At 40.0% G+C, this 25,676-nt stretch overlaps 1 protein-coding gene across 3 annotated transcripts in view; it reads right to left on the bottom strand.

Moving 5' to 3' along the window:
- UBAP2 (ubiquitin associated protein 2) overlaps window positions 1–25,676 on the bottom strand; it is a 103,360-nt gene that overhangs the window by 71,025 nt on the left and 6,659 nt on the right. For all 3 annotated transcript variants that reach the window (XM_082013515.1, XM_082013514.1, XM_082013513.1), the window contains exons 4-8: window positions 21,854–22,007; window positions 20,042–20,119; window positions 10,794–10,848; window positions 9,495–9,598; window positions 2,246–2,298 (exon numbers count right to left, since the gene is read on the bottom strand). In XM_082013515.1, coding sequence (XP_081869641.1) covers window positions 2,246–2,298; window positions 9,495–9,598; window positions 10,794–10,848; window positions 20,042–20,119; window positions 21,854–22,007 — 444 coding nt within the window. The remainder of the gene's footprint in view (window positions 1–2,245; window positions 2,299–9,494; window positions 9,599–10,793; window positions 10,849–20,041; window positions 20,120–21,853; window positions 22,008–25,676) is intronic.

The raw sequence follows: 25,676 nt of genomic DNA on the forward strand, positions 1-25,676 counted from the left end.
ATCTCACTCTCATGGACCTCTTCCAGCAATAAATAATTTTCATCTATTTTCCACAATTTTTGTTTAGTAAAAGCAATGAATAATTGGATGCAGTATTTCAGAACTAAGTTCAGGAGAGTCTACATACAGAAATATAAATCAAGAATGATTAAGAGACAGGAAAGAATGCCTACAGGCAAAAAGACTACAATAGCTTTTTTTCTGTTGCGGCATCAGCCCTTTAGGAGATATCATGCTGAGCTGTTCTTTTTTCACCATCCACTACAATCCTGAAAAATTTTCAGTTGCTGCTTTCCAGAAAACAGCCCTTTGTTCTGAGGTATGCCTTTATCCCTATAGAACAAATGGGCACTTGACTATACTACAGCATTTTTCATTTGAACAGGTCAAGTGTAGCAGAGGTCCAGATTTCTCTGCATGACTGGCTTACTTTTAATTGCTATTCCAATAATTTTTGGATTTCCCACACGTTTTACTCAGCAGTAATTTTATTTTTACTTCCAAATCATTGACAAACACACTAGATGGCATCTGGCCTGGGACTGGATTCTTTTAGAGTCATCCTAGAAATGCCCATGTTCAATAAGGGTCCTCCTGCAAAAGGTTTATTTGCCAAAATTTGCAAGGCAGACTTTCATCCACTTAATGTGTTTTGTGATAGCATGTAATTATTTTTAGAACAAAAGATGTAGATCAAATCTCTTACAAGGACATACTCTATCTTCACAGTTAACACGTAATTTCCTTAAAGACCAAGAACAGGTTTATTTGAAGTGCACCTACTTTCCATAAAACTGAATGGCACAAGCTGTGGTCTTCTGCTTTTTTTTTTTCCCCCCCAATCAGATTAATCAATTTTTCCTTTACTTTGTCCCCAGGGATGTTTTGGGCTAATTTGTCTGTAGCTTGCCATTTCATTCACTCTTCTGAACATTAGCACATGAACAACTTTCTCCTAGTTTACAGGGATTTTTCCAGGACTCCAAAATTAATAAAAATTAACAACAGGCTAGAGATTTCATCTGCTGCTCTTTCAAGATTCATGTGCAAATTACTCAGGCTTAATAACTAATTTTTAAAAAAGCACTGCTCAACACCCCTCCCATACTACAAATGCTGTATTGTACCAACATCAAACACAGGTGAGAATCAGGCCTTAAGTTTTCCCTACCCTTAGCCACTAGTCCACCTCTAGCATATACTGAAGAAATAGAGGACAGGTTTAAAAAAGATGCCAGCTTTTGATGGCAGTAACCAATCCAGAAAACCTAGGAATTTTACAGTTTCTTTTAATTTTCTTGAAAGACACAGCCCTCTCATTAGTAAGGGCAGAGTTTTCATAACTGTTACGCAAAACATTCACACATTTCTAGGGATAACACTGACATGCCACACCCTACAGGAGGGGACAAAAGTGATGACTTCTGAGACAATCTTTTACTCTGCTGAAAATAAACTTGAAATAGTGGATATTCCTATAAAAGATGAAAAAATTCTTAAAAGCTAAGTTTTCCTTTCCATATTTCTTGCTACCTCATTTGTTTTCTGACCTGCTTAAGCTTTAATAACTGAAAACTTAAAATCACAAATGTGATTTTCACACATGATGATCACAAATGCCAAATATCTTGCAGACATGAAAATATGTCTTGCCTGATAAAGAACGAGAAACAAAATTGTTGTACTTTAGACAACTCATCATGATGATGCAACGGGAATGAAGCCACAAGTGCTAACTTCAGCATACTATTAGCTCCTTTTTTTAATATTATGAACACAAAGTGGACTAAGTGGAAGAATTATGCAGATTTCAAACAAAAAGCAAGAAGTGACGAGTCTAAAGTTGCTAGTACTTAGCACTTAGTTACATAAAAGTCTTCTGATAATATGGTTTTAAATCCCTAGACAATAGTATGGGGAAGTATGCAGTTACCACCCATCAGCATTGAGCAGTGAAAAACTACAATTCACAAATACTTAATTTGGGATAAAACTTAAAATTTTATTATCTATATATTGTCCACTCAGCAAAATAAATTAGTATTTCTTGATTCAATTTTATTTTTAAAATAAGCTTATCTAAATATATGTATTTTAAAACAGGAAGTACAGCAAGAAACACAGTAAGAAATATCACTGACTGCATACAGCAAAACATTACTTCAAACATTTAGTTTTGGAACACAACACAGAAAATCTGAAAAGGGTAAATAATCAATCGGTCTATCCAACAAGGTACACTTACGTCCTCATTCCAGTCTTCCGCTGTCCATTCTTCTATAGAGTTTTTCCATGCACCTATTTGAGGAAGGAAAGAAAACGGTTACAAAATAAAAGCACAATGTCATATTTCAACCCTTCTGTGTTATAAGCAATCCTGTTTTCATTATTAGTGGAAAACAAAGCAAGGAGACAGTGGTTGGAAACATGGGAAGCTCTAAAAAATTGGTCTGCAGATTTAAAATTTTGGGAGGTTCTCCCCTCCCCCTTCATTTCTGACTTCTGACCACTATGGTACCAGACATAATTTGCACAAACACACATCTGCAACTACTGATTAATACCACAACATTAGAAGAACTTCCTCCTATGTGCCCAATGACAGTGAGAGGTTACTAAACCCTCCCATAAGGTCTTCCAATGTCATGCACAAACTCATACAGAGCCTGAACAAAACATAACTGCAACACCTGCTTCAACATCCATAATGCTCCTTTGAATATATTCAAATTCCAGACCCAAGCTATGCCTCTGGAGGCTCCTTTTTAACCTGTTAACTCTCTCCTCAGGGCACAATAACCCCAATCCCTTCCCCCAATAGAGCAATTTTAAAACATATATAATTCATATAATGGCAGCAGAAGAGTCAATAAGCTTCCACTGTAGGTGCAAAACTCTTCCACCTGTAACTTGTGGCGGAGTTTACTTGGCAAATGCTGGAGCACAGTGTGCAGTCCACAGCATCCAGCAATGGGAAAACTACAGGAAACAATCCTATGGATGCAAAAACCTGATCCCTTCCATACGAAACGGCAGGAACAGAGATGCAAGAGCAATAAATGGACTGAAGTCCTTGTCCACCAGTGTAAGCATAGGGAAGGCTATCCTGCAACAAGCAGAACTTTCATTTAAATTACATAACCGTGAGAGAAGAAAACATGGGCAGCAAAGTTCCTGCTACCATCACCTTTGATCAAGTACAAAAGCAAACTATTGCTTTAATCATCTCCCTTTAGTTAACAAGGAAGCCTCTGGGACACTTGCATCCAGAAACAAGCCCCCTGAAGACAGCATCAAATCTAGTTCATACTAATGCCATTGCTACATCAGTGCATTCTTTCGTACACTCTCACAAAGCAGCGTCTTGGGCAGAGGAGGGCAGAGTGGCACTAATCCAGTGAGGCAAACAGGCCTACCATGACGATATACACACACTGGGGAGAAGAAAGGGGCTTTATACCTTGGAAAGCAAAATTATTTAGGCAGGTCCTGAGCAAGGCAGTATCTGCTCTGTGTTGGCTCTGTGGAGCAATAGAGAGTTGCCTGGAACATCTCATGCTCACATTTTACCCAACAGCCCCTAACAAGGAGGTTTCTACATGATGCAAAATAACTAATAATCATATCCAAGCACAGCAAAAGTACTATAATGCCTCAAATTTCTAGACTAATTCACACATTTCCTCCCTTCCAGCATTTCTGTGAAAAAGTACAATGACCAACAGTTTTTTAGAGAAACAGTTGATTTTCTTCCCCCTCCCCTGACCAGCACAGGATTCCTTCATCTGATATTTCTTCTTTCAAGAAATACATCCTGGTATTTGCCCCGCTTATATTTAGCTCCCATCAGTCAGAGTAAGGCCTGTCTCTGCAGAAGACGAACCTTGCACTGGTGCCAGAACTTAACAACGGAACTCAGAGGCTGCTAAAACACACACAAAATGAGCTCAGACAAATCAAGCCCAACTCTTGAGCAATCCCCACCACCTTTGGGAGACCAAACCTGTTTGGAATAATACTTGGGACATTTTCCTGACATTCAGTGTAAACGTTTATCTGTTGCTCCTACTTACGAACATGGCTCTGTGTGTTTAGTCTTTTTATATACTGAACACAACACTTCACCCTCTTACTAGTTTACCCAAGCTGCTAAGTTTATTATTGTTTCTTATTGACAATCTACCTTTGCTATCTGTGACTCTTTCCCATTTCCCTTTGTAACAAGCTAAGTTTTAATTATAATGTCATTTAAAAGTTAAATTATAATGCCAATAAAAACCGTACGATATGTTTTTGGTAAGTCTTCAGCTATTTTCCTCCAAGTCCACACTTCCCATCACACTTTTTTTTTTTTTTTTTAATAATCAGCCATGGATATTAGCCCCAAAATAATTTTATTTCGGTCTACACCAAACTTATGTACTAATTCTTTCTTTCTGGATGTCTAGAATTACCTGGAGGTTTCCTTAAAATGTTCCTTCCAACCTTTACAGCAGCTCTAAAGAAAAACCAAACTTCTTTTAACTTCAAGCTACAAAATTCCTTTCTTCCTCCTCGACAGTTACACCACAATTTATTTTTTCTTTCTTGTCATTCTTCAGTTTCAGAGTCATTAAAGGCTGCTCGTAACTAAGATAACACAGGAAGTTTTCCTGTGAAATTTCTGAAACTTTATCAAAATAGCGGCATCAGTAAATTACCAGAATACAATACTATTTTTATAACCTACTTCGAGAAGTGGCCACCTCCAGCATAATTTATTTATAAGAACTGCTGTGATTTGCCGCTCAGTATCTCCCACTGTTTTGTACATTATAAAAAAGGTAAAAGACTGAGCACTCAGCATGCCTGTAAGAAAATATTAATCATGCTGTTCAAGTTTATTCCTTTTTGGATGAAGATTGGTCATTTTGTTTTGTCCCACCTCTCTCTTTCTCTTTCCCTTTCAGTTGTACATTACTTCTATGAAAATTAGGTTGCAGGAATATCGATGCTGAATTCTGAATTATTTGGAATACAATTATATTTAGATGCTATGAACCACTAAAGAGTCACAGAATCATTAAGATTGGAAAATACGTCTAACATGAAGCACAACTGTCAACCCAACACCACCATGCCCATGAAACTGTGTCCCAAAGTCTCATGTCTACACGTTTTTTCAACATCTCCACTGATGGTGACGCCACCACTTCCCCGGGCAGCCTGTTCCAATGCTTGGCCACTCTTTCACTACAGACGCTTGTCCTAATATCCAGCCTAGACCTCCCCTGGCACAACATGAGGACATTTCCTCTCGTCCTATCGCTTAGTTACTTGGGAGAAGAGACGACACCCTCCTCACTGCAACCTCCTTCCAGCTAGTCCTAGAGAGCAAGAAGGTCACCTCTCAGCCTCCTCTTCTCCACACTCAACAACCCCAGTTCCCTCAGTCGCTCCTCAGTAAGCCTTGTTCTCCAGACCCCTCACCAGCTTCGTTGCCCTTCTCTGCACTCGCTCCAGCAACTCGATGTCCTTCCTGTAGCGAGGGGCCCAAAACTGCACACAGGGTTCGAGGTGCGGCCTCACCAGGGCCCCAGTACAGGGGCGCGATCGCTTCCCTACTCCTGCTGGACACATGATTTCCGACGCCGGCCAGGACGCTGCTGGCCTTCTTGGCCACCTGGGCACACTGCTGGCTCATCTGCAGCTGGCTGTCAACCAGCACCGCCAGGCCCTTTTCTGCTGGGCAGCGTCCCAGCAGCTCTTCCCCGAGCCTCCAGCGCTGCATGGCGTTGTCGGGACCCAAGTGCAGGACCCGGCGCTTGGCCTTGTTAAACCTCACAGAGCTGGCCTCGGCCCAGCGATCCAGCCTGTCCAGATCCCTCTGCAGAGCCCTCCTGCCCTCGAGGGGATCCGCACGCACGCCCAACTGCAAACTTACCGAGGGGGCACGCAATCCCCTCATCCACATCATCGATAAAGACATTGAACAAGACCGGCCCCAAAACAGAGCCCTGGGGAACACCGCTTGTGACCGGCCGCCAGCTGCGTTTAACTCTGTTCACCGCAGCTCTCTGGGCTCGGCCGTCCAGGCGGTTTTTTACCCAGCAAAGAGTACACCTCTCTAAGCCATGAGCTGCCAGCTTCTCCAGGAGAATGCTGTGGCAGGTAAAGCCTTGGACACTGTCTAACTCCAGGGAGGCGACAGCCACAGCCTCTCCCTCATCCTCCAGGCGGCTCACCTGGTCATAGAAGGACAGCAGGTCGGCTAAGCAGGACGTGCCTTTCATGAACCCGTGCTGGCTGGATTCACCCTTTACTCTCTTTTTTTTTTTCCAGCCAACATCACTAAATTTTACCTTCACAGAACCAGCTAGCTTTTCTATAGGATTGCATTATGGTGCACCTAGAAACATCTTTCATTCAGGCTACTGTGATTCCTCTGGCTCCTGCAAGAATTCAGGACAAGAGGTTCTACAGCACTTTCAGAGCACATACAGGGGCAACTCCATCTTAGAAACAGTGTACCTCCTTTTAATTGAAAATGTTGGTGTTGATCATTTCCCCACAGTGGCTTTAAAAGCAAATACTTAGTGATCAGTCAGAACTCCACAGCACGTTTGTATTTGCACAATCTCTTCAGAAAACATTTTGATAAGCAAATTGGTTTTGTTTCTCAAGGTAGTTTCCCAGTTATCTCCTTTTAATGTAAGTGCTGCTGAAAGACACTGATTTTCCAAGTAGCTAATATGAGCTAATTTTGTTTTCTCTTTACATGAAAGAAGAAATGTGACTGGGTAATGAGGAATAAAGAGAGCGATTATCCATCCTGCCCTTCCTCTATGTATACTCTCATCTGACATCCTTCATTAGTCCACTGGCAGGCTTTATGGATTTCCACACATACACATCTCGCTCATTCACATCTTTAGTGACCCCACATTGATAACTTATTTATTACTGGGACTGTTGATTGGTAACTAACATAACAGCACTGTAAATTAAGGAAAAAAAACATAACAAGAACTAGTATTTGTGATTAACAAGCCAAATCACCAGCTCATCTTTGTACAGCCTGCTTCCAGCCCCATACCATGTCTACCACTCCTTCCCCCTACCACTGCCTCCACCTTCCTTTTCAGCACTCTCTCTTCTGCTTTAAAACTACTACCCCAGCTGCAGCCTCCTCTAATAACCCTCAAGATGTTTCCCATTTGGACAAAACTAAATGATTTAATTATAAAGCCTACTCTTTTTAAAGAGATCTCTTCTTTTCAGCTCAGGAACTTACTTCAGACATTCCTATGGTTTTTCCAAAGAAGGAACATAAAACACTAAAATAAAACACTCTTCCTATAGTCATAGAGATGTTTCTGTTTTGTCAGTTATGATGTCTTTCCCTTTACACTAGTTAAATTCACATTTAACTAGTTTACTTCAAATTTCCACCAACCAAATATTTTAAAGGAACTCCCAACACTGGCACTCACTCATTCATACCCATAAGAACCAGTAATCTGATGAGGCCAGAGAAAATTCCAAAATGCCTTCTTAAGTCATCTTCTCCAGAACATGCTCCTCAATCTTCCATACATGCCTTAAGTTGCATTACTGAAGTTCAGTGCTGTTCTCTGTGACTTGTGCACAGCTTAACAGCAAAAACACACTTGGCATCCAAAAAAGTCCCCCACACAAACTAGTTTACTTTGAATTTCCACCAATGTGTTTGCTGCTCAGCAAACCCCTCACATACACACATTCATGCTCTTACAGGGATCTGTTTAGCCACGCCAAGCTGATCTTATTCCTAGGCAAATTTCTGCCATTACTGAAGGCTGTGGAGATGCCTACAAAAAGGAACAGAGGTTGCCATAGGGAAGGCATATGAAGGCTACTTAGAGTTGGCAGGAAGGGTCACAATAGATTTGAGCTCACTTGGGAAGTAGAGCACAAGTCAAAGTCATTTGTAACCCACAGCCTTACAGGTGCATTCATTAATAACTACCAGTGAGTTTTCTACTTCTGGTCCAGCCTCCTCACGCCCTTCTTGTATGTCTTCTTTCTTTAGTTAACCTTATTGCTTGTGCAACACTTGTGACAACATACCCTGCCCTTCGCTACCGTATAGCAAACAACAGTATCGGTATTCCTAGGGGAATTTTCAAGTAATTAGGTGTCCTTCTAACTCATTATCTGATGAACATACTTGAAAAACGAACTATACCACCAAGTAACTTCAAAAGTAATTCCTTGGAAAAATGCCGTATTTGGCAAAAGAGCTTCCTTTCAATAACCATTAGTATACTCATTGCCACTCTAACACACTGGACTAGAAGGCGTTCAGAGTGAAAGACAGCTGCCTAATAAGCCCTCCTAAACCCTGAGCCTGTTACTGCTTTCTCTTGTTAAGTGGAAAAGGGCTTGTATGAAGTTTAGAAAGCTGCATGTCAGGTGGCTCACAGCAGAGTTCAATGGAGCACACCCTGGCCTCCAGTATCAGCCTTTTTCTTTTAGACTTGACACAGGGGTTGATGAAAAATCATCTGAGTAGGCTTCATCAATGAAGAGATCAGAAGAGTTACCCTTTGCTGGGGTTAAAAAAAAAATCTCTCCTATCACTCAGTGGTTGCACGTGTGGACAATAACATACATGAATTTTTCCATCCTGACACAGGGTTTGCTTTGTCTTCATCTCCTGCCACACAATATGGGAAGCAACAACATATCATGATTTCCCAATCACAGACAAGCAGATCACATTCTTCGTTTCTGAATCACCAAGAGACCACTGTTAAGTGTTTCCTTTCTAAATTAGGTCTGTCTCTTGCCTTTAGCCGGGAGTGTGTACTTCACACATGAAACTTCATGCAGAAACACACAGCTGCCTCTATCTCCAGACAGGCAGACTGCTCCTTTGGCTTCCATTCAAGTGCCTACTCATGTTTTAGTTAATAATTCTTCTCTTCAAAGGTAGATCTTGGAACTCTTCTCCATCCCAGAGACTCACATCCTTACATTCCTGTGTTGTACACAAAGCCATCCCAGTGTCACTGAAGGGATTCATATTTATAAACAGTTTTTCTTTTCTTTTTCTTCTTCTACTTAGATATTCACACCCTACTGCCCAATGCCTTTGGACCAATCACTTTTAGTAGGACTTACACTCCTTAACTACATTAGGAGAGTTCTTAAGCAGTACTTAAGATACCTAAACAGTTCGTCACATACAGCGTTCTTCCAATGACTCTTCAAATCTCTTTGTCTCTCAAGGGATTGTTAGTACTAAAACAAAAAAATTGCAAATTTTCTTCCCTTCATTCTAACCAGAGTGTCACTCAAGCTACAGAAGGTGCTCTGCACATTAGTAGCAGTTAAGCTATAAAAATGAACTAATATCTGTGTCATGCGAGATGTATTCACACTTTCAGAAGTGAACACTAACAGAATGGTTATTTTCACTGTAATTTGCTACAGGTCTTCATTCCTATTCTTCCACTTCTGGAAGATCTTACCAGTTCCATCATCTGCATCATTCTGACCAGTCTCCCAAATCTCTGATTTTGTCCCAAAGCCATCAGTGGCAGAAGACTCCGTATAGTCTGCAGGGTTAAACGTCCTAGAGTTTTAAAAGTTAAGAAATGGAAGAGAACACATGGGTCATTCAATGAACACAAGTGTCATCATTTTCAGCTGATGTTGTATTAGATTCAACATCTCGATTTCCACATAATTTATCTTGATAGTTTTCGTTTCAAAAGAAATTTTTCCTCTGTCAGCAGACACAGATGAAAAATGAAGACGAGAGAAAAGAAGACAAGAAAAAAGCAAGGAGACTGGAAAAAAAAAATTACTGTAGAGAAAACTGAACCAAAACAACAATTCCTGAAAAAGCAGTTAACAGCATACCTATTCCTCCCAGCCTTATAAAGCATTAGTTTATATGCACAACAATAAGCCCCTCTCAGCTTATAGTTTGTCAGTGGGTGGGTGGCTGATGTACCAGTACCATATCCTTTCAGAGCACCAAACTGGCGCAGGACAGGAGTCGGAACATCAGTAAGACTATTTATTTCAGAATGCACTCCTGACACCAATGCCAAAAAACACAGATGCAGCTAAAAGGTGAAAAAGGATTATTGAAGAAAAACCCCTTTTCCATTTATCATCTACAAGTATGAATAAGAATGATTATTAGAGAAGTAGGATGAGCCTTCTGTTCATCATGACATCACTGATATTACCCGAAATGTCATTAAAGGCAAACACTGAGTGAAAGTAGTAGAGGCTACACTTCCATGAAGCAAGTTATTCCAACAAACATGAGAACAAACTTTAAAGCTACTAAGCAATTGCTTTTGATTCTGTTTTAGGGTCTATGTATGTCTAAATAGCTAAAGTATGAAACCTCAAAAACAGGAGAAAGTTTATAATCACTAGACTTTCTGGTTCTATATAGAACTTGCACATTCTACATTACACTAGAACAAATCTATTTTTAAAATGACCTAGGAGTATACGCACCACACAGAACTTTCAGCCTTTTAGGCACTATGTGGCTGCTACTGATAGGTACGAACGGCTTCTCCACCTCTGGGTGAACACACATTAGGTTTATATGGGTGTGGCTAGTTAGAAATACTAATTTAAGACAAAAGTAATCCATTAATCATCTAACAGATTTGTGAATTTTTGCATCAATACTGGTTTATCAAACATACAGCGATATTAACACATACAGTGGCAATACTGTCAATTAATATTGCCACTGAGTTTAATCCTTGCCAAAAATCTGTGCTCTGCATGTTTCTTACCCCATGCCTTGGGCTGAAAACCTCCCCGCTCCTCTCCCTCTGCCACGTCCAAACCCTAGGAAAGAAAACACCATTTAACAGCAACAGCAAGAAGCCGCCAATCACTGGTCTGTCACATTAGAAAATACTACGGTTGAAGAAGAAAACTACTGTAGTTAAAGTTAAATATCATTTACTTTTCATATTTCCTCACAGGAGAATTTTTTTCCCTAACACACGCAAGTAAGCCACAAGTTCATCTAAGACTGCATGCTTCAGTAAGACTTGCAATTCTTTGCTATCTTTTCTGTATCTAGTGAAGTAGCTCCAAAAGCCAAGAAAAGGACTTACCTAAATAAAGACCCATCCCACATGCGACTGCTATTGCCAAATCGCTAGACATTGTGCAAAATTTTGTCTCTACTTTCTCACTCTTGCCTAAAATGTTCTAGAATCTCAGCCTCCCTGCATGTCCTGATCTCTCAAGAAATTCCCTGTCACTCCTTGTCTGTGAGGAGGAAGTTTGAGTATTCCATTTCTTTCCTCCTCTGACTCAGCCCACCTGTCCACCCCTACCCTCCTGTGCTTTCGCCAACCTGCAGCCACACATTCCTTCTGCTTCTCCCTTAATCATAGTTACTGACATGAAAACTATCCAATTCACCCACAAGAATATTCATTTCTATTTTAACAATGAATATTTTTTGCCTCCAATTTTTGTTACCAGCTTCAGTTTACAAGCTTCTTGATACAGTGAATAGCTTTATTTCTGCATGTTGCATAGTGCCAACAAGGCATGAAAGATTTTGTATTACTTAACCATCCATAAAACACATGTCTACGTAAATTGTTAGAAACTATTTCTTACATGTGACATATTTCTATACAATTTTTTTTCCCTTTTTTAGGACCTTGACATCTGAGGCTTTTCCAGTTTGTTGTTTTTTTTGAAGAGGGCTATGAATACTGTTTTGTCTAACAGGAACAGGAGGAGGTCAAAAGCTGCAGACAACGCAATGTTTATTTTAATGACAAAATTATGTGGTAATTGTAAGTCACCAAGCAACTACAAGTTTACCAGAGAACAAAAGTTATAACCCTAAGTCACCAATACACTGGTTGTCCAAACACCAGAATTACCCATGATAGGATGTTCAAATTTGGATCAAAATGACTCCTCATTTTCAGGGGAATAAACTGAATAAGGGCAGTAGCTCCAGGACATGATAAAACCAGTTTAGGAAATTCTTATTTTAATGTCTTTCACTTCCCCACCACCACCACATGTTTTTCCCCTTGCCCTAGTTCACTGTTCCAAGTGTTAAAAGACATTTCTGGACCTCTAAAATGTCTATTACTACATTTTCAAGAATTTCTTAGAAGCCTCAAAATCGCAGAATAGCTTAACCCACATTTTGATGAAAGAGTTTACCTATATCCTCTACCAGATGACAACTGCTAGCTACAGAGGAACCATGGAAACCTGCAAAGGAAGGATTTCCATCCAGCAACACACAGTATTTTGGTGGGACAAGAACACAGAAGAACTGAAGTCTGACATTAGGTCAGGCCTGCTAGGTCTACATTTTCCCCTCTTTGCTCTCTTTTCATCACCAGTTGGAGAGAAGACAAGACAGAGGTTAGGAAAGAGGTAACAAAAGCTGCCAACTGGCAATCACCACCCCTCTTCACTGAGCCCGCATGTGAAGCTGTGCTCTGCCATAAACAACAGTGCCTCAGACCTCGCTATATCCAACTGATTGTAACTCAGTCCCTGAACTTCCTTGCTCAGCCCACCTACTGCTCTTCTCTCCTTCGCCCACCTAAAGTCGCCAGTCTGAGAAGCTGACCCATGGCATAATGAGGTCATAGCTCTCAGATGCACAGAAGTCAGTGAACTCCGAATTATCTTTCTGCCCAGTAAATAATTATTTTAAGAGCAGAAACAAGTTTACTTGGGGACACCATAGGGGCCATCTATGTAATAAATTTACTTCCTACAGCTATCCATACAGCATTAAGCACTCTCCACTAATGATGCACAGAAGAGAGGTCAACAGTTTTTTGACAAGGTCAGCTACAAGACTGACTGGAAGATGTGAATCACAGAAACAGTCAGGCAGATACATTTTTAAGCAAGGCAGACATTAGGTACAGAGAGATTAGCTGGAATAGCTAAGCACGAAAGTACCTTTTAGAAGAGGAGGTAAATCTGCCCAGCCTCCCGAGTGCAAAAGCCTGAAAGAATAACCTTAGGATATTAAACAGAAGATGTCAAGTTTTAGCAAGCAAGGTATATGTAAGACGCTGTACCAGCAGGGGCACAATAAATTACTGGCTAAAAACAGCAGTAGAAACCTGTAAGAATTTCAGAAATTGCTAGAAAGAAATCATGTTGCTCCTGAAGCTCCAGCTACAGTCTTAGATTATTAGTCAGCAAGGGTTTTTTAATACCAGACCACTTTGAAAGTTAATCCTGAACTTGAATTTCAAGTGGATTCCCTTAACTGCGAAAAGCCGTGTCTATGCTTTCTGTCAAAACTGAAACTAAGTTAAGTTTCATCAACAAATGCAACAAAAAACATTCTAATGAAGACAAAAGGGAAATATCAAACCAGCAGGGTTACAGAAAGTACTACATTCAAAGCTAGAAAAGACACTTATGAAGAACTAATTCAAAATATAGGACAGTGAGCACTCATTACTGAAAGACCACCCTAACTTGGGAACCAGAATCTCATACATCATGGTCATTAATGCAAGATGACGGTGGGGAGGGCTGAAACTGTCTTTGACACAACCAGATCATTAATATATTCTTAAATTCTCACACTAAGGAAGTTACTTCTCAGCTACCAAAATTAAAACATGGCCTTAAACAGTTACAAGGCACAATCTTCAGTATTCTAATAAAGAAAAGTTAGTCATCAAGTAACTATGAATGCCCATCACGTATTTGCAAACTTCTGATGCTTTTTAACAGCGACTAAAAGTTCAGTGAGCAAATGGGGCTTCACACCGCAATCCAAAGCGGGGACCCAAATCCTGAGCATGCAATCCCACAGTAATTTAAAGCCATTTAAATCAGAACTACTACAGCTGAGGTCTTTCTCACCAGTGATCACAAGTTCTGTTCCTTCCTGCACTGACAGTTTTGCACTTACTAGCAAGTGATCACAAAACCACTATCAGAAAACAAAATCACTAGTTCACTGTTGGATCAGCTCTCCAAACCAGTTCCCTCCTTGTTAAATGCCAGAAAACTAGTCACCTTTACACCAGAATAAGCTACCAAAAAAACCTGTTGTCCCCGGCTACCATGCTCCCTGGCTTCTTTCTTCTTTTTTGTGTTGATTAGTTTTAAATTTAGATCAATCCTCTGATAAGAGTTCAAACACACCAGGAGACAGACAGGACCAATTCCTCCCAGCAGTAATGAAAGTTTACACTTGTAACATAAAAAGTGTAACTTTAACACTACTTTAAAAAGATGTGTACATATGGTTGACAATGGTCAATGTTTATAATTTTTTTTTTCCTGTGGTAATTCACAATCAGCAATTCTTCTATCAATATTTTTATCTACCCACAAAAAGAGAATAAGTGACTTGGCAGTAGCTCATTAAATCTTCTAGTGAGTCTAAAGGAACAGATTTTCTTACAATCAATCAGCATGTAGTGCGCACAAAAGCAAATGACGGACATCAGGCAAAGAATAAAATTACTGCCCTGCCTCATATAAGCCCTCGTAACATTTCTTCACATTCCTTTACATTTAGGTCTACAAACAACAGCTTAAAGTATCAAGGCAGCATTACTGTTTATTCTGATCAACATTTTTGCTACCACTCCTACCCAACACCATTTAAAACTAACTCTTTAAAACATGTTTTTCTTTTCTTTAACATTGTAACTCTTCAACTGTGTCTTGTTGGGGTTTTCTTCCCTGCTCTCCAGCACATCTCCCTCAGTTGACCAGGTTCACATTACCCATCACTTATTCAATTTACATTTTTCTTTTCTGGAATGAATTCTAGAGAAGTCAACACTTATACCCAGGCAGGTGGCAAGAACGTCTGTTTCCACTAAGACCCACTGCGAGTTCAAAAGACTCATAATCACACAATCGAGACTTCACTTTGGTACTGTCCATGCACAGAAAGAATCCTTCATCTCATTCACAACATTTCTTCCCCCAAAACAAACAAAAACTCTGTGAGAGCATGAGGAAAGTGTGTAGTACCACAACTTGGATGGGACTACCCCATTAACTTAATAGCCTATTCCACAGAAAATACAATTTCTAAGCTTGCAGACCTAAATCCTTCCACTGCAACACAGGTGCTTTATTTCAAAACTCGTATTTTCACACTGACAGGTTTAAATTAGATGAAGACACTTCAAAGTTAAGAAAGAGGCTGTGCTGGTTTTGGCTGAGATAGAGTTAGTTTTCTTCATAGTAGCTAGTATGGAGCTATGGTTTGGATTTGTACTGAAAACAGTGTTGATACTATAGAGATGTTTTAGTTATTGCTGAGCAGTACTTATACAGAGTCAAGACCTTTTCCACTTCCCACCCCACCCACCAGTGAGTAGGCTCAGGGTACACAAGAAGTTCGGAGGAGACACAGCTGGGACAGCTGACCAAAGAGATACTCCATACCACATGATGTCATGCTCAGTATATAAAGCTGGGAGAAGGAGGAAGGTGGAGATGTTCAGAGTTACGGTGCCCGCCTTCCCAAGTAACCATTATGTGCAATGGAGCCATGTTTTCCTCAAAATGGCTGAACACCTGGCTGCTGATGGGAAGAAATTAATTAATTCCTTGTTTTGCTTTGCTTGCATGCACGGCTTTTGCTTTATCTGTTAAACTGTTTTTATCTCAGCCCACGAGAACCCAGGACTGGGAAGGCAAGAGACCGGTTGCATGGTGCTTAGTTGCCGGCTGCGGCTAAACCAGGACAATCCTTTCTGGTGCCCAACATGGGGCTTGAAGGGTTCGAGATAACAACAGATTTGACTGCAATGTGCTGAATCAAATTTATAGCTGTTATTGTTATTTACCTATTAATTGGCAGGCCCCTGTGCTTCCATGGGGCTTGCTTGCCTTACTGTGTACTGGAGTCTAGTGTTGTTAGTGGCTGCTTTTTGCTTCTGCTGCTTGCCGTACTGCTGTATTGCTTATCATCTTACTCTGCTGTGCCTGGGAACTTTTTCATAACAGCAATGGCGATGTGCCTGGGCTGGCAGACAGCCAGGGCATCGTTGCTGCTCCTCTGCTGCTGTACTGGACAGGCTGGAACTCCGGTGTGAACTCGAGTCGAAGGGTCTGAGACCTGTGGATGAATCCATGCTGGAGAAGGTACACCCCGAAGCATCTGTGGCTGTAGTTAAGTCCATACTGCAATAGGTACACCTTGAAGCAACTGTGCACGGGGTCCACGAGGTCATGCTGGAGCACCTCAAAGGATGTAGCCATAGATAAGGTCTCGACAGAACACTTACACCCCTGCAGGGACTGCAGCCATGGGGTAAGGCCATGCTGGAGCACGTAACCCAGTAACTGAACAGCCCTGGTTTCTCCGCTGGAAATGCAGAGCCAGCCATCCTCCCAGCAAATGCCAAGGTGACGGAGGCTTATTAAGCCTTATGAAGAGATAAGGAAGCTAAGTATAGAAAGTTTGTATTCTAGGTATTCCATGCTACCAAAATAAACACTGAAGTTACATTTAGTAATTCAAATCACTTTTGTCTTATTAGTCATCATAAAACTAGAAGCACTGTATCAGTTTTACATACTGTATGTACTCTAGTAACCATTTTTAGAAGCATATGCAGAAAACTTTCAACTCTGAAGTTATGTTTAAAAGCAAATAAACACACGTAAAAGCTAAGTTCTGGTTAATTTAAAAAAAACCAACCACACACAACACAGCTTCTTAACCAATGCAGAACTAACTACAGTAAAACTAAACAAACTGCTGACTGTGACCTCCAGAAGGTCTGCTCTACATTCATATTTTAGAAAAAAACTAACAACTGTACTATTTCTGGCAAAAGAAATCCAAAATATATCCTGTGCCAACTGTGCTAGGCTTTTAAAACAAGAAAATGCTTAGACATCCAATTCTGGTTACAGAAGCTCCGTTTTATCAATGATAGCACACTTCTTGTCTAAAAATTGTTAAACAAATCAAAGAGATCAAGAATATGAGCAGGACTATATTCAGATATTTATTAAAAGGGTAAGCTGCTTTGCTTTCTTGTACAGCCAGCAGAAAAAACAAGAGTTTGAAAGGCTTCCTGTCATGCTGTTTAATTCCAGAATTAAAACATCATGTTTTTCCCTTTATTTTTTATTTATTTTGCTACAAAAAAATTCATCAGCGTCCACATCTATGGCATACTCACATAGCTGTGGAAGAATGAAGAGGAAGAGAACAGCGGAACAGAAGTAAAAGAGACAAATCCATTTGCACTTTGCAAACCAGAAGAATTGCTATACATGTATATTTCTATGCTGAATCAAGCCCAAAAGTTCATCTACCTGCTATCCCATTATCAGATACGGTCAACTAGATATCTAGGGAAGAGTACACAAACTGAAACTACAGTGCAGTTTCTCAGGACACTCTCCTGGTCTTCAACCACTTGTGGCTCAGACTTCCTCAGCTAAAGTTAATTTACATACATCAAAACCCTCAGTGGTTTTTCCTTTTCTTGATGTGGTTCCTTCTTAGGATGAAATTATCAAGTCTCTCTGTGTGTAAATTTTCAGCACTCACAACATCTTGAAAGGGAGTTCCTCAGGTTAACTACATACATGAAGAACAACCTCCGTAAGTTCATTTTGAACCTGTAACCTACCGATTTCATTTAATATTCCCTCACTGTCATACTTGCTTGGAGTGCTCAGTTGATTTCTCCACTGTATCATCTCCACAGAAATTTTACACATCTCTACCATACACCCACTCAGCCCTCTCTTTTGCAGGCAGAGAAGTCCTAGCCTGCTTGTTGCTCACGCCTCATAAATGCAGTACTTCACAGTACCTTCAGAAGCCTTTTCTAGCCTTTACAGAATCCTTTTCTATACTACCTATCCTACTACCCTATAAAGTTGCATGGAATGTCACACAGTCATTAAAGGAAGATCTACTGCACAACAGAACTACTGCCTACAGCACCAAGGTTGAAATACTCAGTATCAACATTTTCCCCCTTCAGTAAACAGCATATTATCACCCCAGTGTGAATCTTATTTCTGTTATTTTCAGTGTATATAATTTCTTAAAGTTAGGCTGTTCTACAGTGAAGCAGTAATACGATTGCCCAGTAAATCTTCCCTTAGAAAGCTGCCAGGAAGATAACTCCAGCCTGAGAAGGTAGCTTAAAATAGAGAGAGACAGTGTGTGGCTCAGATATTAGCTGACCCCTAATTTTGTATCCAGTGCCTAGATTCCTACACACACACTCTGCATAAAACATTTCAAAAAAAAGGATTCTGTGGTGATTACCAGCATTCTACTTACTTTCACCTGAAGTACTTTATCCCATATTTAACTATTCTGTGTAACAGAAAGGAAAGACTACTGAATGAAATAGCAGGATACCTTTTTTATTATTTCTACAAATACCCAAAGAAAGAAGGTCATGCATCCCTGAAATACTGAGAAGTGAATTACACAATTTCCTGCAGATTTCAAGGGCTTGCATGATAAAATTAAATTATGTATTTCTTGCCACAGAACACACACACTTATAATGATCCTGAAGTCATTCAACAGGTTTATCACAGACAGTTGAGAACAATTCATTAAGATACTTTGCTCACATGAATGTAGTCTAAAATACTTGGGAGAGAAATACAGTAATACTATGTCCACTATGCCAATGAATAGATATTGAAGTTGTTCCTATTTTTTCAGTCAGATATGTCAGTTTGCTCTAATGATTAATCTCTTCAGCTTGAGACATATGATATTCATCTAAAGAGCTACAGTGCTGGCAACAAAAGCAGTGTATTGTTCACAAGGTTACAAGTAAAAAATAGACTGCATTTGAAATTAACCTCTAAGTTTCACCCAACAATTTTAAAAAATCCTACCTTTATATTTATAATTTGAGTATAAAGGATTATTTTATAAAACAAATGCTTAAAGACTTAGATTTCATCTATTAACAATGCTAACATAGCAATACCGGTAGCTGTGAACTATACCACACCCTCCCCTACAAAGCTACCTCTCTGCTCAGGCCATTTGGTATTTGCTGATTCACAAGAGAGACATTCTCGTGACCCTGTGGAAGACTCATGTCTTTGCATCTTTCCACTCCTTCAAGATGCAGATCTGGAGACAATGAAGTTGGATGTGCCTGTCTTTGAATGCCTTGTTACTGGATATTCCAAAGAGAAGGGAGTCCTTTGGAGGCAGAATTTTTGTCAAGTCAGACATTTTTTATTAAGTCAATTAGCTCTGATGTGCACTTTATCAATTTAACTCATTTAATACCCACTTCTCCACACAATCTGCACTGTGCCTAGGTTACTCATTTTCATTCCTCCTGTACTAAGAAAAAACAAGCCTCTTTCCACTCCAACCTGTGAAAATCAAATCAATTACACATCCCTTGATTCCACATCAAAGCCATTATCAACATTTTTCCTACCTCTTCTACAGGTTAGGATCGGAGTTGTACCAAGGACTCCACAGTACTCTTTTTCCACAGTTCTCCTCATCAACTGTTTCATGCCAAACTCCTTCTCTTACCAAAATGTCTCTAAGGTGGCCTGTACTTTCTCTGACTGACTACCAAAAACAGAAGGCAAGTCTAACAATGAGATCCACCCAAAAGAAACAGCACAAGTACACATCAAATCCCTCCCCCAAGAGCCCTGCAGATGGAACCTTGTACTCTCCTGCTGCCAAAGGTATTTCCTGAGGAACCCAGTGCACTCCTACTCACAGGACACTGGCACAAGTTGATCTGGGAAAACAGCTCTCCATAGCCAGAGCACACCAGCCTGCTACACAGGAAATTACCATAAAGGTGATTTGGGTCAATTCTTTTAAGTTGTTCTGAGACCAAGACATGACAAGGGGTAAGGGAGGGGGGCGTACTCAAATTAAAGCTGTCTGAAGTGCTTATGGAATCAAAGGACAATAAAAAAATGCTTTAAAAGAAGCGTTTAAAGAAATAAATGGGAGAAATCCATTTCAGGACATGAAATCCGTGACAGTCCCACATCAACGCCACCATCTCACCTCTCCCACGGCCACGTTTCCCACGGTCAGAAGGCCTTTCTCCTTGATTGTTGTCCACTCCATTCTCTTCAGCTCTAACTGTGGAGAGAGGACAGCTTAAAAGGAGCTTTAGAGATTCATACATGAGACTATATAGCCATATGCTTAACCTGAACACCAAAAGAAAAGGCAAGATTTTCAAGTGGTCAACAATCTCAGTCATCTCTCTTCTTTGGGGGCAAGTCATGTTAACTTTGCACTGGACAATTAGGAAGCAAAATATCTAATAAGAGGGTAATGTCCCTTAGCAGACACACTTAACTGGGGAGTGGGGGGTGTGCAGTGTTTTGCAGCCTACACTGTTAAATCAAATTATGGCCTGACCTCTTTACCGAGGTAGGAAATACAGGTGCCTCATACTATGCTTCCTTGATAATGCACTGGGTGGCAATAGTGAAAGAATAAGGGATAACCAAGAACACCAACTCTTCCCTTCTCCTGTCTGCCCATACCACATCCCTGTACAACCAGGGAAATTTAGAAGAACTCTCCTCTGTATTTACATCAGAGGGATGACAACTGAGTGAAGGTGAGGCATTAGAAAAGCACTGCAACTTAACTATTTCGTGGAAAACCCCTGAGGAAGTACTCTTGAAAGTGGGCTGGCTCCTTGAAGAAAAAATTGCCTGGCTGCTTAAAACACTCCTGAGATTTTGCACTGCACAACTTCTCCTAATGGCAGCAACAAAATCATTAATACTTGAACATAAAGCTGGAAAAAGAATATGATGATTTGGTAACCATCTGAAAAATCTTTAATTCCAGTTTACAAAAAAAAGAGACAAGCAGCATATGGGTCTGGCAAAAATTTTGCCCCTCACTTGCATTTTGATGTATCTGATTTCAATTTGTTCTAAGCATAGCTGTAAGCTTTATTAATATTTTCTCCTATCTTGATGTTACTCTATTCTACAAAGATTCACAATGTCTTCATTGGCACAATATTTGAATGTATTCCAATAATGGATTAGAAGAGTTGGCTAAAATTGTAAGTATTTTTCCCCACTTTTAAGTGAAAAGCTAAACATACTGTTTCCATTCCAGTTTCTCTACTCATCTATCAGTGTTGTGTATGGCCCTTACAGGCAATGTATACAGCTTTGATACGGCTGATAAATCTTAAGCGGGGAAAAAAGTAACGTATATCCAATGGTGATCTAATCTGATGCTACCTAACTTGGAAACATCAGTTTGCTTTTGTACAGTGTATTATTGCAGCTGTATAAATTGTAGCAAGTTTTTAAATGTTTCAACTCACAAAGAATTTTCTCCATTGTAGAAACTCACCTTTGGTTGGCTTATGAGAGTAATACATGCTAGAGATTAATAATGATCCCAGTCTTTTCATTCCCCTTATGAGAAGATGAGAACATCTTCAGGTTCTCCCACTCACAAAAGGGGATGGAGTCAAAGCTGGATAATTTTTTCATTCAAAAGAAACAAAAAGTTTATCAGCTGTGGAGCAACATACTTGCTCCCAGGCAGTCTTAAAGAGTCAATTCTAAAACTTACATGAAGAACTGCAATTTCTACAAGATCAAAAATGGACAGAAATTGAAATTAAATTGAGTCTCTCTGAACAAGCACAGACCATGACAAAACCAAGTCATGTAGACAGATCAAGCATACCTGTCACATAAATAAGTTATGATCCATTCAGTGCTGAGCTATAGCTCAGACGGAACTTACTCCATTTAGCATTCGCTCTCAACTCAGACAGTTTCAGCTGTAAGAAACGCATCTGAATCTTTAAAAATTAAGCCCTATACATACATTCTCGGCCACGGCTGCCTCCTCTTCCCCGTCTGTTGGAACTTCCCCGTCCACGACTCACTTCTCTGTCCCCTCGTTTTTCTCTGTTCTCTTTGTTTTCTGAACTTTCCTTCCCAAGGTTTTTCTTCTTTCCCCCTACGGTCTCCCAGGAAGTCTATTTGGGTAGAACAGAATTAGATAGAGAAGTCAAAAAGGAAGAGACAGCTCTCAGTGCATACCTCCACCTCAGACACCTCCATTTCATGGAAAAACACAGCTATTGCATAATGTCACGTCACATATATAATACCTTGCAAACTGTACCGATACAAATGTAAACAAAAGGCTGTATTTCTGGGAAGAAATGAGAAAGAAGTTTTAAAAGTTGGAATGTCTTACAGAATGTGGGAATCCCAAATAGTTCTGGCTATAATGGACTTTTACTAGTTCAAAGAAGCGTAGATACGACCACAGTGCAGAAAATCTGAAAAGCAAGCAACAGTTCCCTTCTCAACTACCTTCATAAATCTAGGAAGGGAGCATGCCCAGAGCTGTCTTTCTCCCAAAGAGATGAAATAATGCTTATAAGCATCATTGAACAAGAGACTGATGAGAATAAGTACATGGTCTAAGGGGAAAAAAAAAAAGAAAAACCATTTTCCAGATGTACTAGAATTCAAGTATCAAGAGACAGAATGGCAGAACAACTTGAAAAAAACAGGGCTATGATAAGCCAGATAAGCCATGAGCTACAGCTCACCACACACAGCAAAATACAGGAAAAACTATATCTAAACAAGATAAGGGATCAAGGTCCAAACATCATGCTTCAGCTTCAATAAACTCCATCTTTAAAATAAATTCAAGGATTGTATTGGCCCCATATAAGTATCAGTAGAAGTTTAAAATAAAATGACTAAAACACTTGCACAGCACCTTAAATATTATGCAATTGTATAGTTAGTCTATTGAGCCTTAGTTGCAAAGTAAAGAAAAAGAAAGGTATTATTTGCAAACCATTAGGTGGTAGATAGGTTTATAAGTATGTCCCATCTCTAGCAGCTTATAGTCTAGGTAAGGTATTTAAGCAGGAGATTTGCATATGCAAATAGGGTGTCATCAACTATGAAGCACTAAAGCCATGACCTCCGACAGGGACCTATGAGTACTTTTAGATCCTGCTCTACCTCCTCTGAATTCAAACAACTCAGAAGACCTCACAAGGTGGGCAATGACCAGCTAGTCCAAGCTGCCTAGAACTGAGAAAACTAATGCTACTGAGAAAGCAAGTAACAAAGTAGATCGCAAGTATAAAGTCAATGTTTCAGGTGTCTCCTTTGAGAGAACAAGTACTAAGAGAGTGGTTACTCTCTCGTTTTTTGACATGGTATAGGTGAGAAAAAAAGCTGAAAACACTTTTCAGTTTCATCTCCAGTATAGAAGACTACACCAACCACAAGCCAACTTACGTGAAGCGCAGACAGCGCGGTTTAGAAGTACAAAACTACACATTTGAGCAACACTATGTTATCTGCATGACAGAAAATTGTTTCCTTCAGTAACTATCACATGGCTTCACCAGCTGTAGCCTGCGTAACTGGATTACACACCAAAACACTCCTAGAACTTTAGAGGCACTTCACAGGAGGAAAAATAACTGTACTGACAACTGAAGAACCAAGCCTCTGTAGTTCAGAATACACTACTATTTCATTGATGGGCATGGTGCCAAAAGATCTTTGATCATTTGAAGAAATACCCAAAACTGGATGATCCTGCAAAGATTAAGAGGAAGCAGCCTCTCCTTAGCAAGGTTTTACGTAACTTGGGAAGGATAAGTAAGAGGACGACTATGAAAGCGTCCATGGTTTCCTTTTGAGGAAAGCCTTGAGAAGCTGGGCATGACTTTTAAGATAGAGGATACTACCACCTCTGGGCATGGGAATCCACCACTATCGAAGTTGTCTGTTTTTCTAAGGGACCTAAACTGATTACAATTTCAGCTGAGGATGCCTGAGGCAATGCAAATGACAGTCGTGTGCCTGACCTTCGAAAATACGTAACAGAAGCATTCTTGCTGGCCTAATCTGAGAAGGCAAGCAGAATAATCTGAAAGGTCTCCTTTGTTCTATCTTCAAAGGTTTAGGAAGTAAAACATGGTTGGTCATAAAATGGATCTTACACCTTAGAAAGTTAAATGAATAGAAGTCTTGGGCAAATAGAAGTCTTGGGCAAAGAAACATGCCCTTCTCTATTCTCATCCACAAGCCTCTATTTATCCAAAGACAGACTGTCACACCTGTTGCAAGTGAAAAGTCCTCATAAAGACTATGTCACACAGAATAGAACCTTAAAGATCACGGCATTTACAAAAAAAGATAAAACTGGTAGAGTACCAAAGAAATTATATATCGACATTCCAGCTATCACTCCTTGCTCTTCTAATTCCTCAAATTGGATAGACACATCTTCTTTCAAATGAGATAAAATAAACCTTCTAGTTCATCAAAGCAGAACAAAACTAGAAAAAGAGATCTGGGAATCTGCATTTAGAACTAGTAGTACCTCTGCTTCCAACTCTACATCAAATCCACATTTAAACTGTTCTGGAGTACAATGGCCTTAAAACAAACCCTTCAAGCTGGAGGCCCACAAACTTCCATAAAGAAGAATAAATTTCTTCAAGCCCTTCAATTAGTACTCCTTCCTCCTTGAGTTCTTCAGGTTCTCTGTATTTGTTTCTAAGTTGCATTTTGTCTACGGAGAGCAATGAGTTCACTGGGACTTGTCAAAAGAGCAGAACATGGGTATGTTGCTTCTAATTGATAAATGAGTTCAGAGAGTTTCTTCCATCTCATAATCACTTTTAACAATTTGCTCAAGAGAGTATTTAACATTCTCTATCAACCAGAAAACTATTTTCAACTAGAAAATGCCAAATACAAGAAGTACAAGAGAACACAAAACCAGGACATTACCAAGACAGATTTAATCAAGGTGAGATGCTCTCTTTTACTCCCAATTTGCCAGTTCACTCAGTATTATATACTTAACTGTTTTAGACGACCTCAACTCTGATAAATTAAAAGGGGAGAGAAAAGAAAGTCCCCTCAGTCAGAATGGTGTGTGTCCTAGACTTGGGGGGGAGCGGGGCAGGGAGGGGTGAGTTTCCTCATCAACAGTAAGCCAGAGTACACACCCTGACAAGTCACAGGAAATACTGAATAAAAAGGAAGTCCAGGTTTCTTCCCCAATTTAGGTGAGATGAAATCTAGTTTACTGCCTTGGATAAACTGTAAGAAGTCCCTCCAACAAAAACTTCAACCACAAGACATATTTTGCTGGTATCTCTTGGGATAAAGAACTGCTCTGTGCAACATTCTAAGCAACATTATTTGTTGTTACATACACATTTAGTCTCCTCTTTCTGTTTTTCAATGAAGTCATGTAAATGAACACCACAGTGAAAGCAGCAACTACTCGCTGTACCCTCTTCTGCCATTAGTAGCATTGTCAACAGAACTTTCAGCTGTGGAAACCTTCCCCAACTTTAATATTGGCAATGCACACCTACAGAAGTTGCACGACTTAAAATATCCACCTGCCCTTTAAGTTTATAAAGATTGCCCTTTGTGGCAAACACTGAAGGCTCAGGTCTCTCTGGGCTGTGGAGGTGCTACAGAGTAACTACAAACATTGCAGCAAAAAACAAGCCCTGACAAAACACTGAATTCTGTTGCAGTTAAAATTGTTGATGTAAAGAAAAGCTGGAGGACTCTATAATAAGGACCAGCTGAACACCCACAATATTTTCAAGGTTCAGCCTAACTAAGGTATGCATGCA

This window comes from Phaethon aethereus (genome assembly GCF_964289735.1).
Source record: "Phaethon aethereus genome assembly, chromosome: Z".
In the NCBI taxonomy this organism is placed as follows: Eukaryota; Metazoa; Chordata; class Aves; order Phaethontiformes; family Phaethontidae; genus Phaethon; species Phaethon aethereus.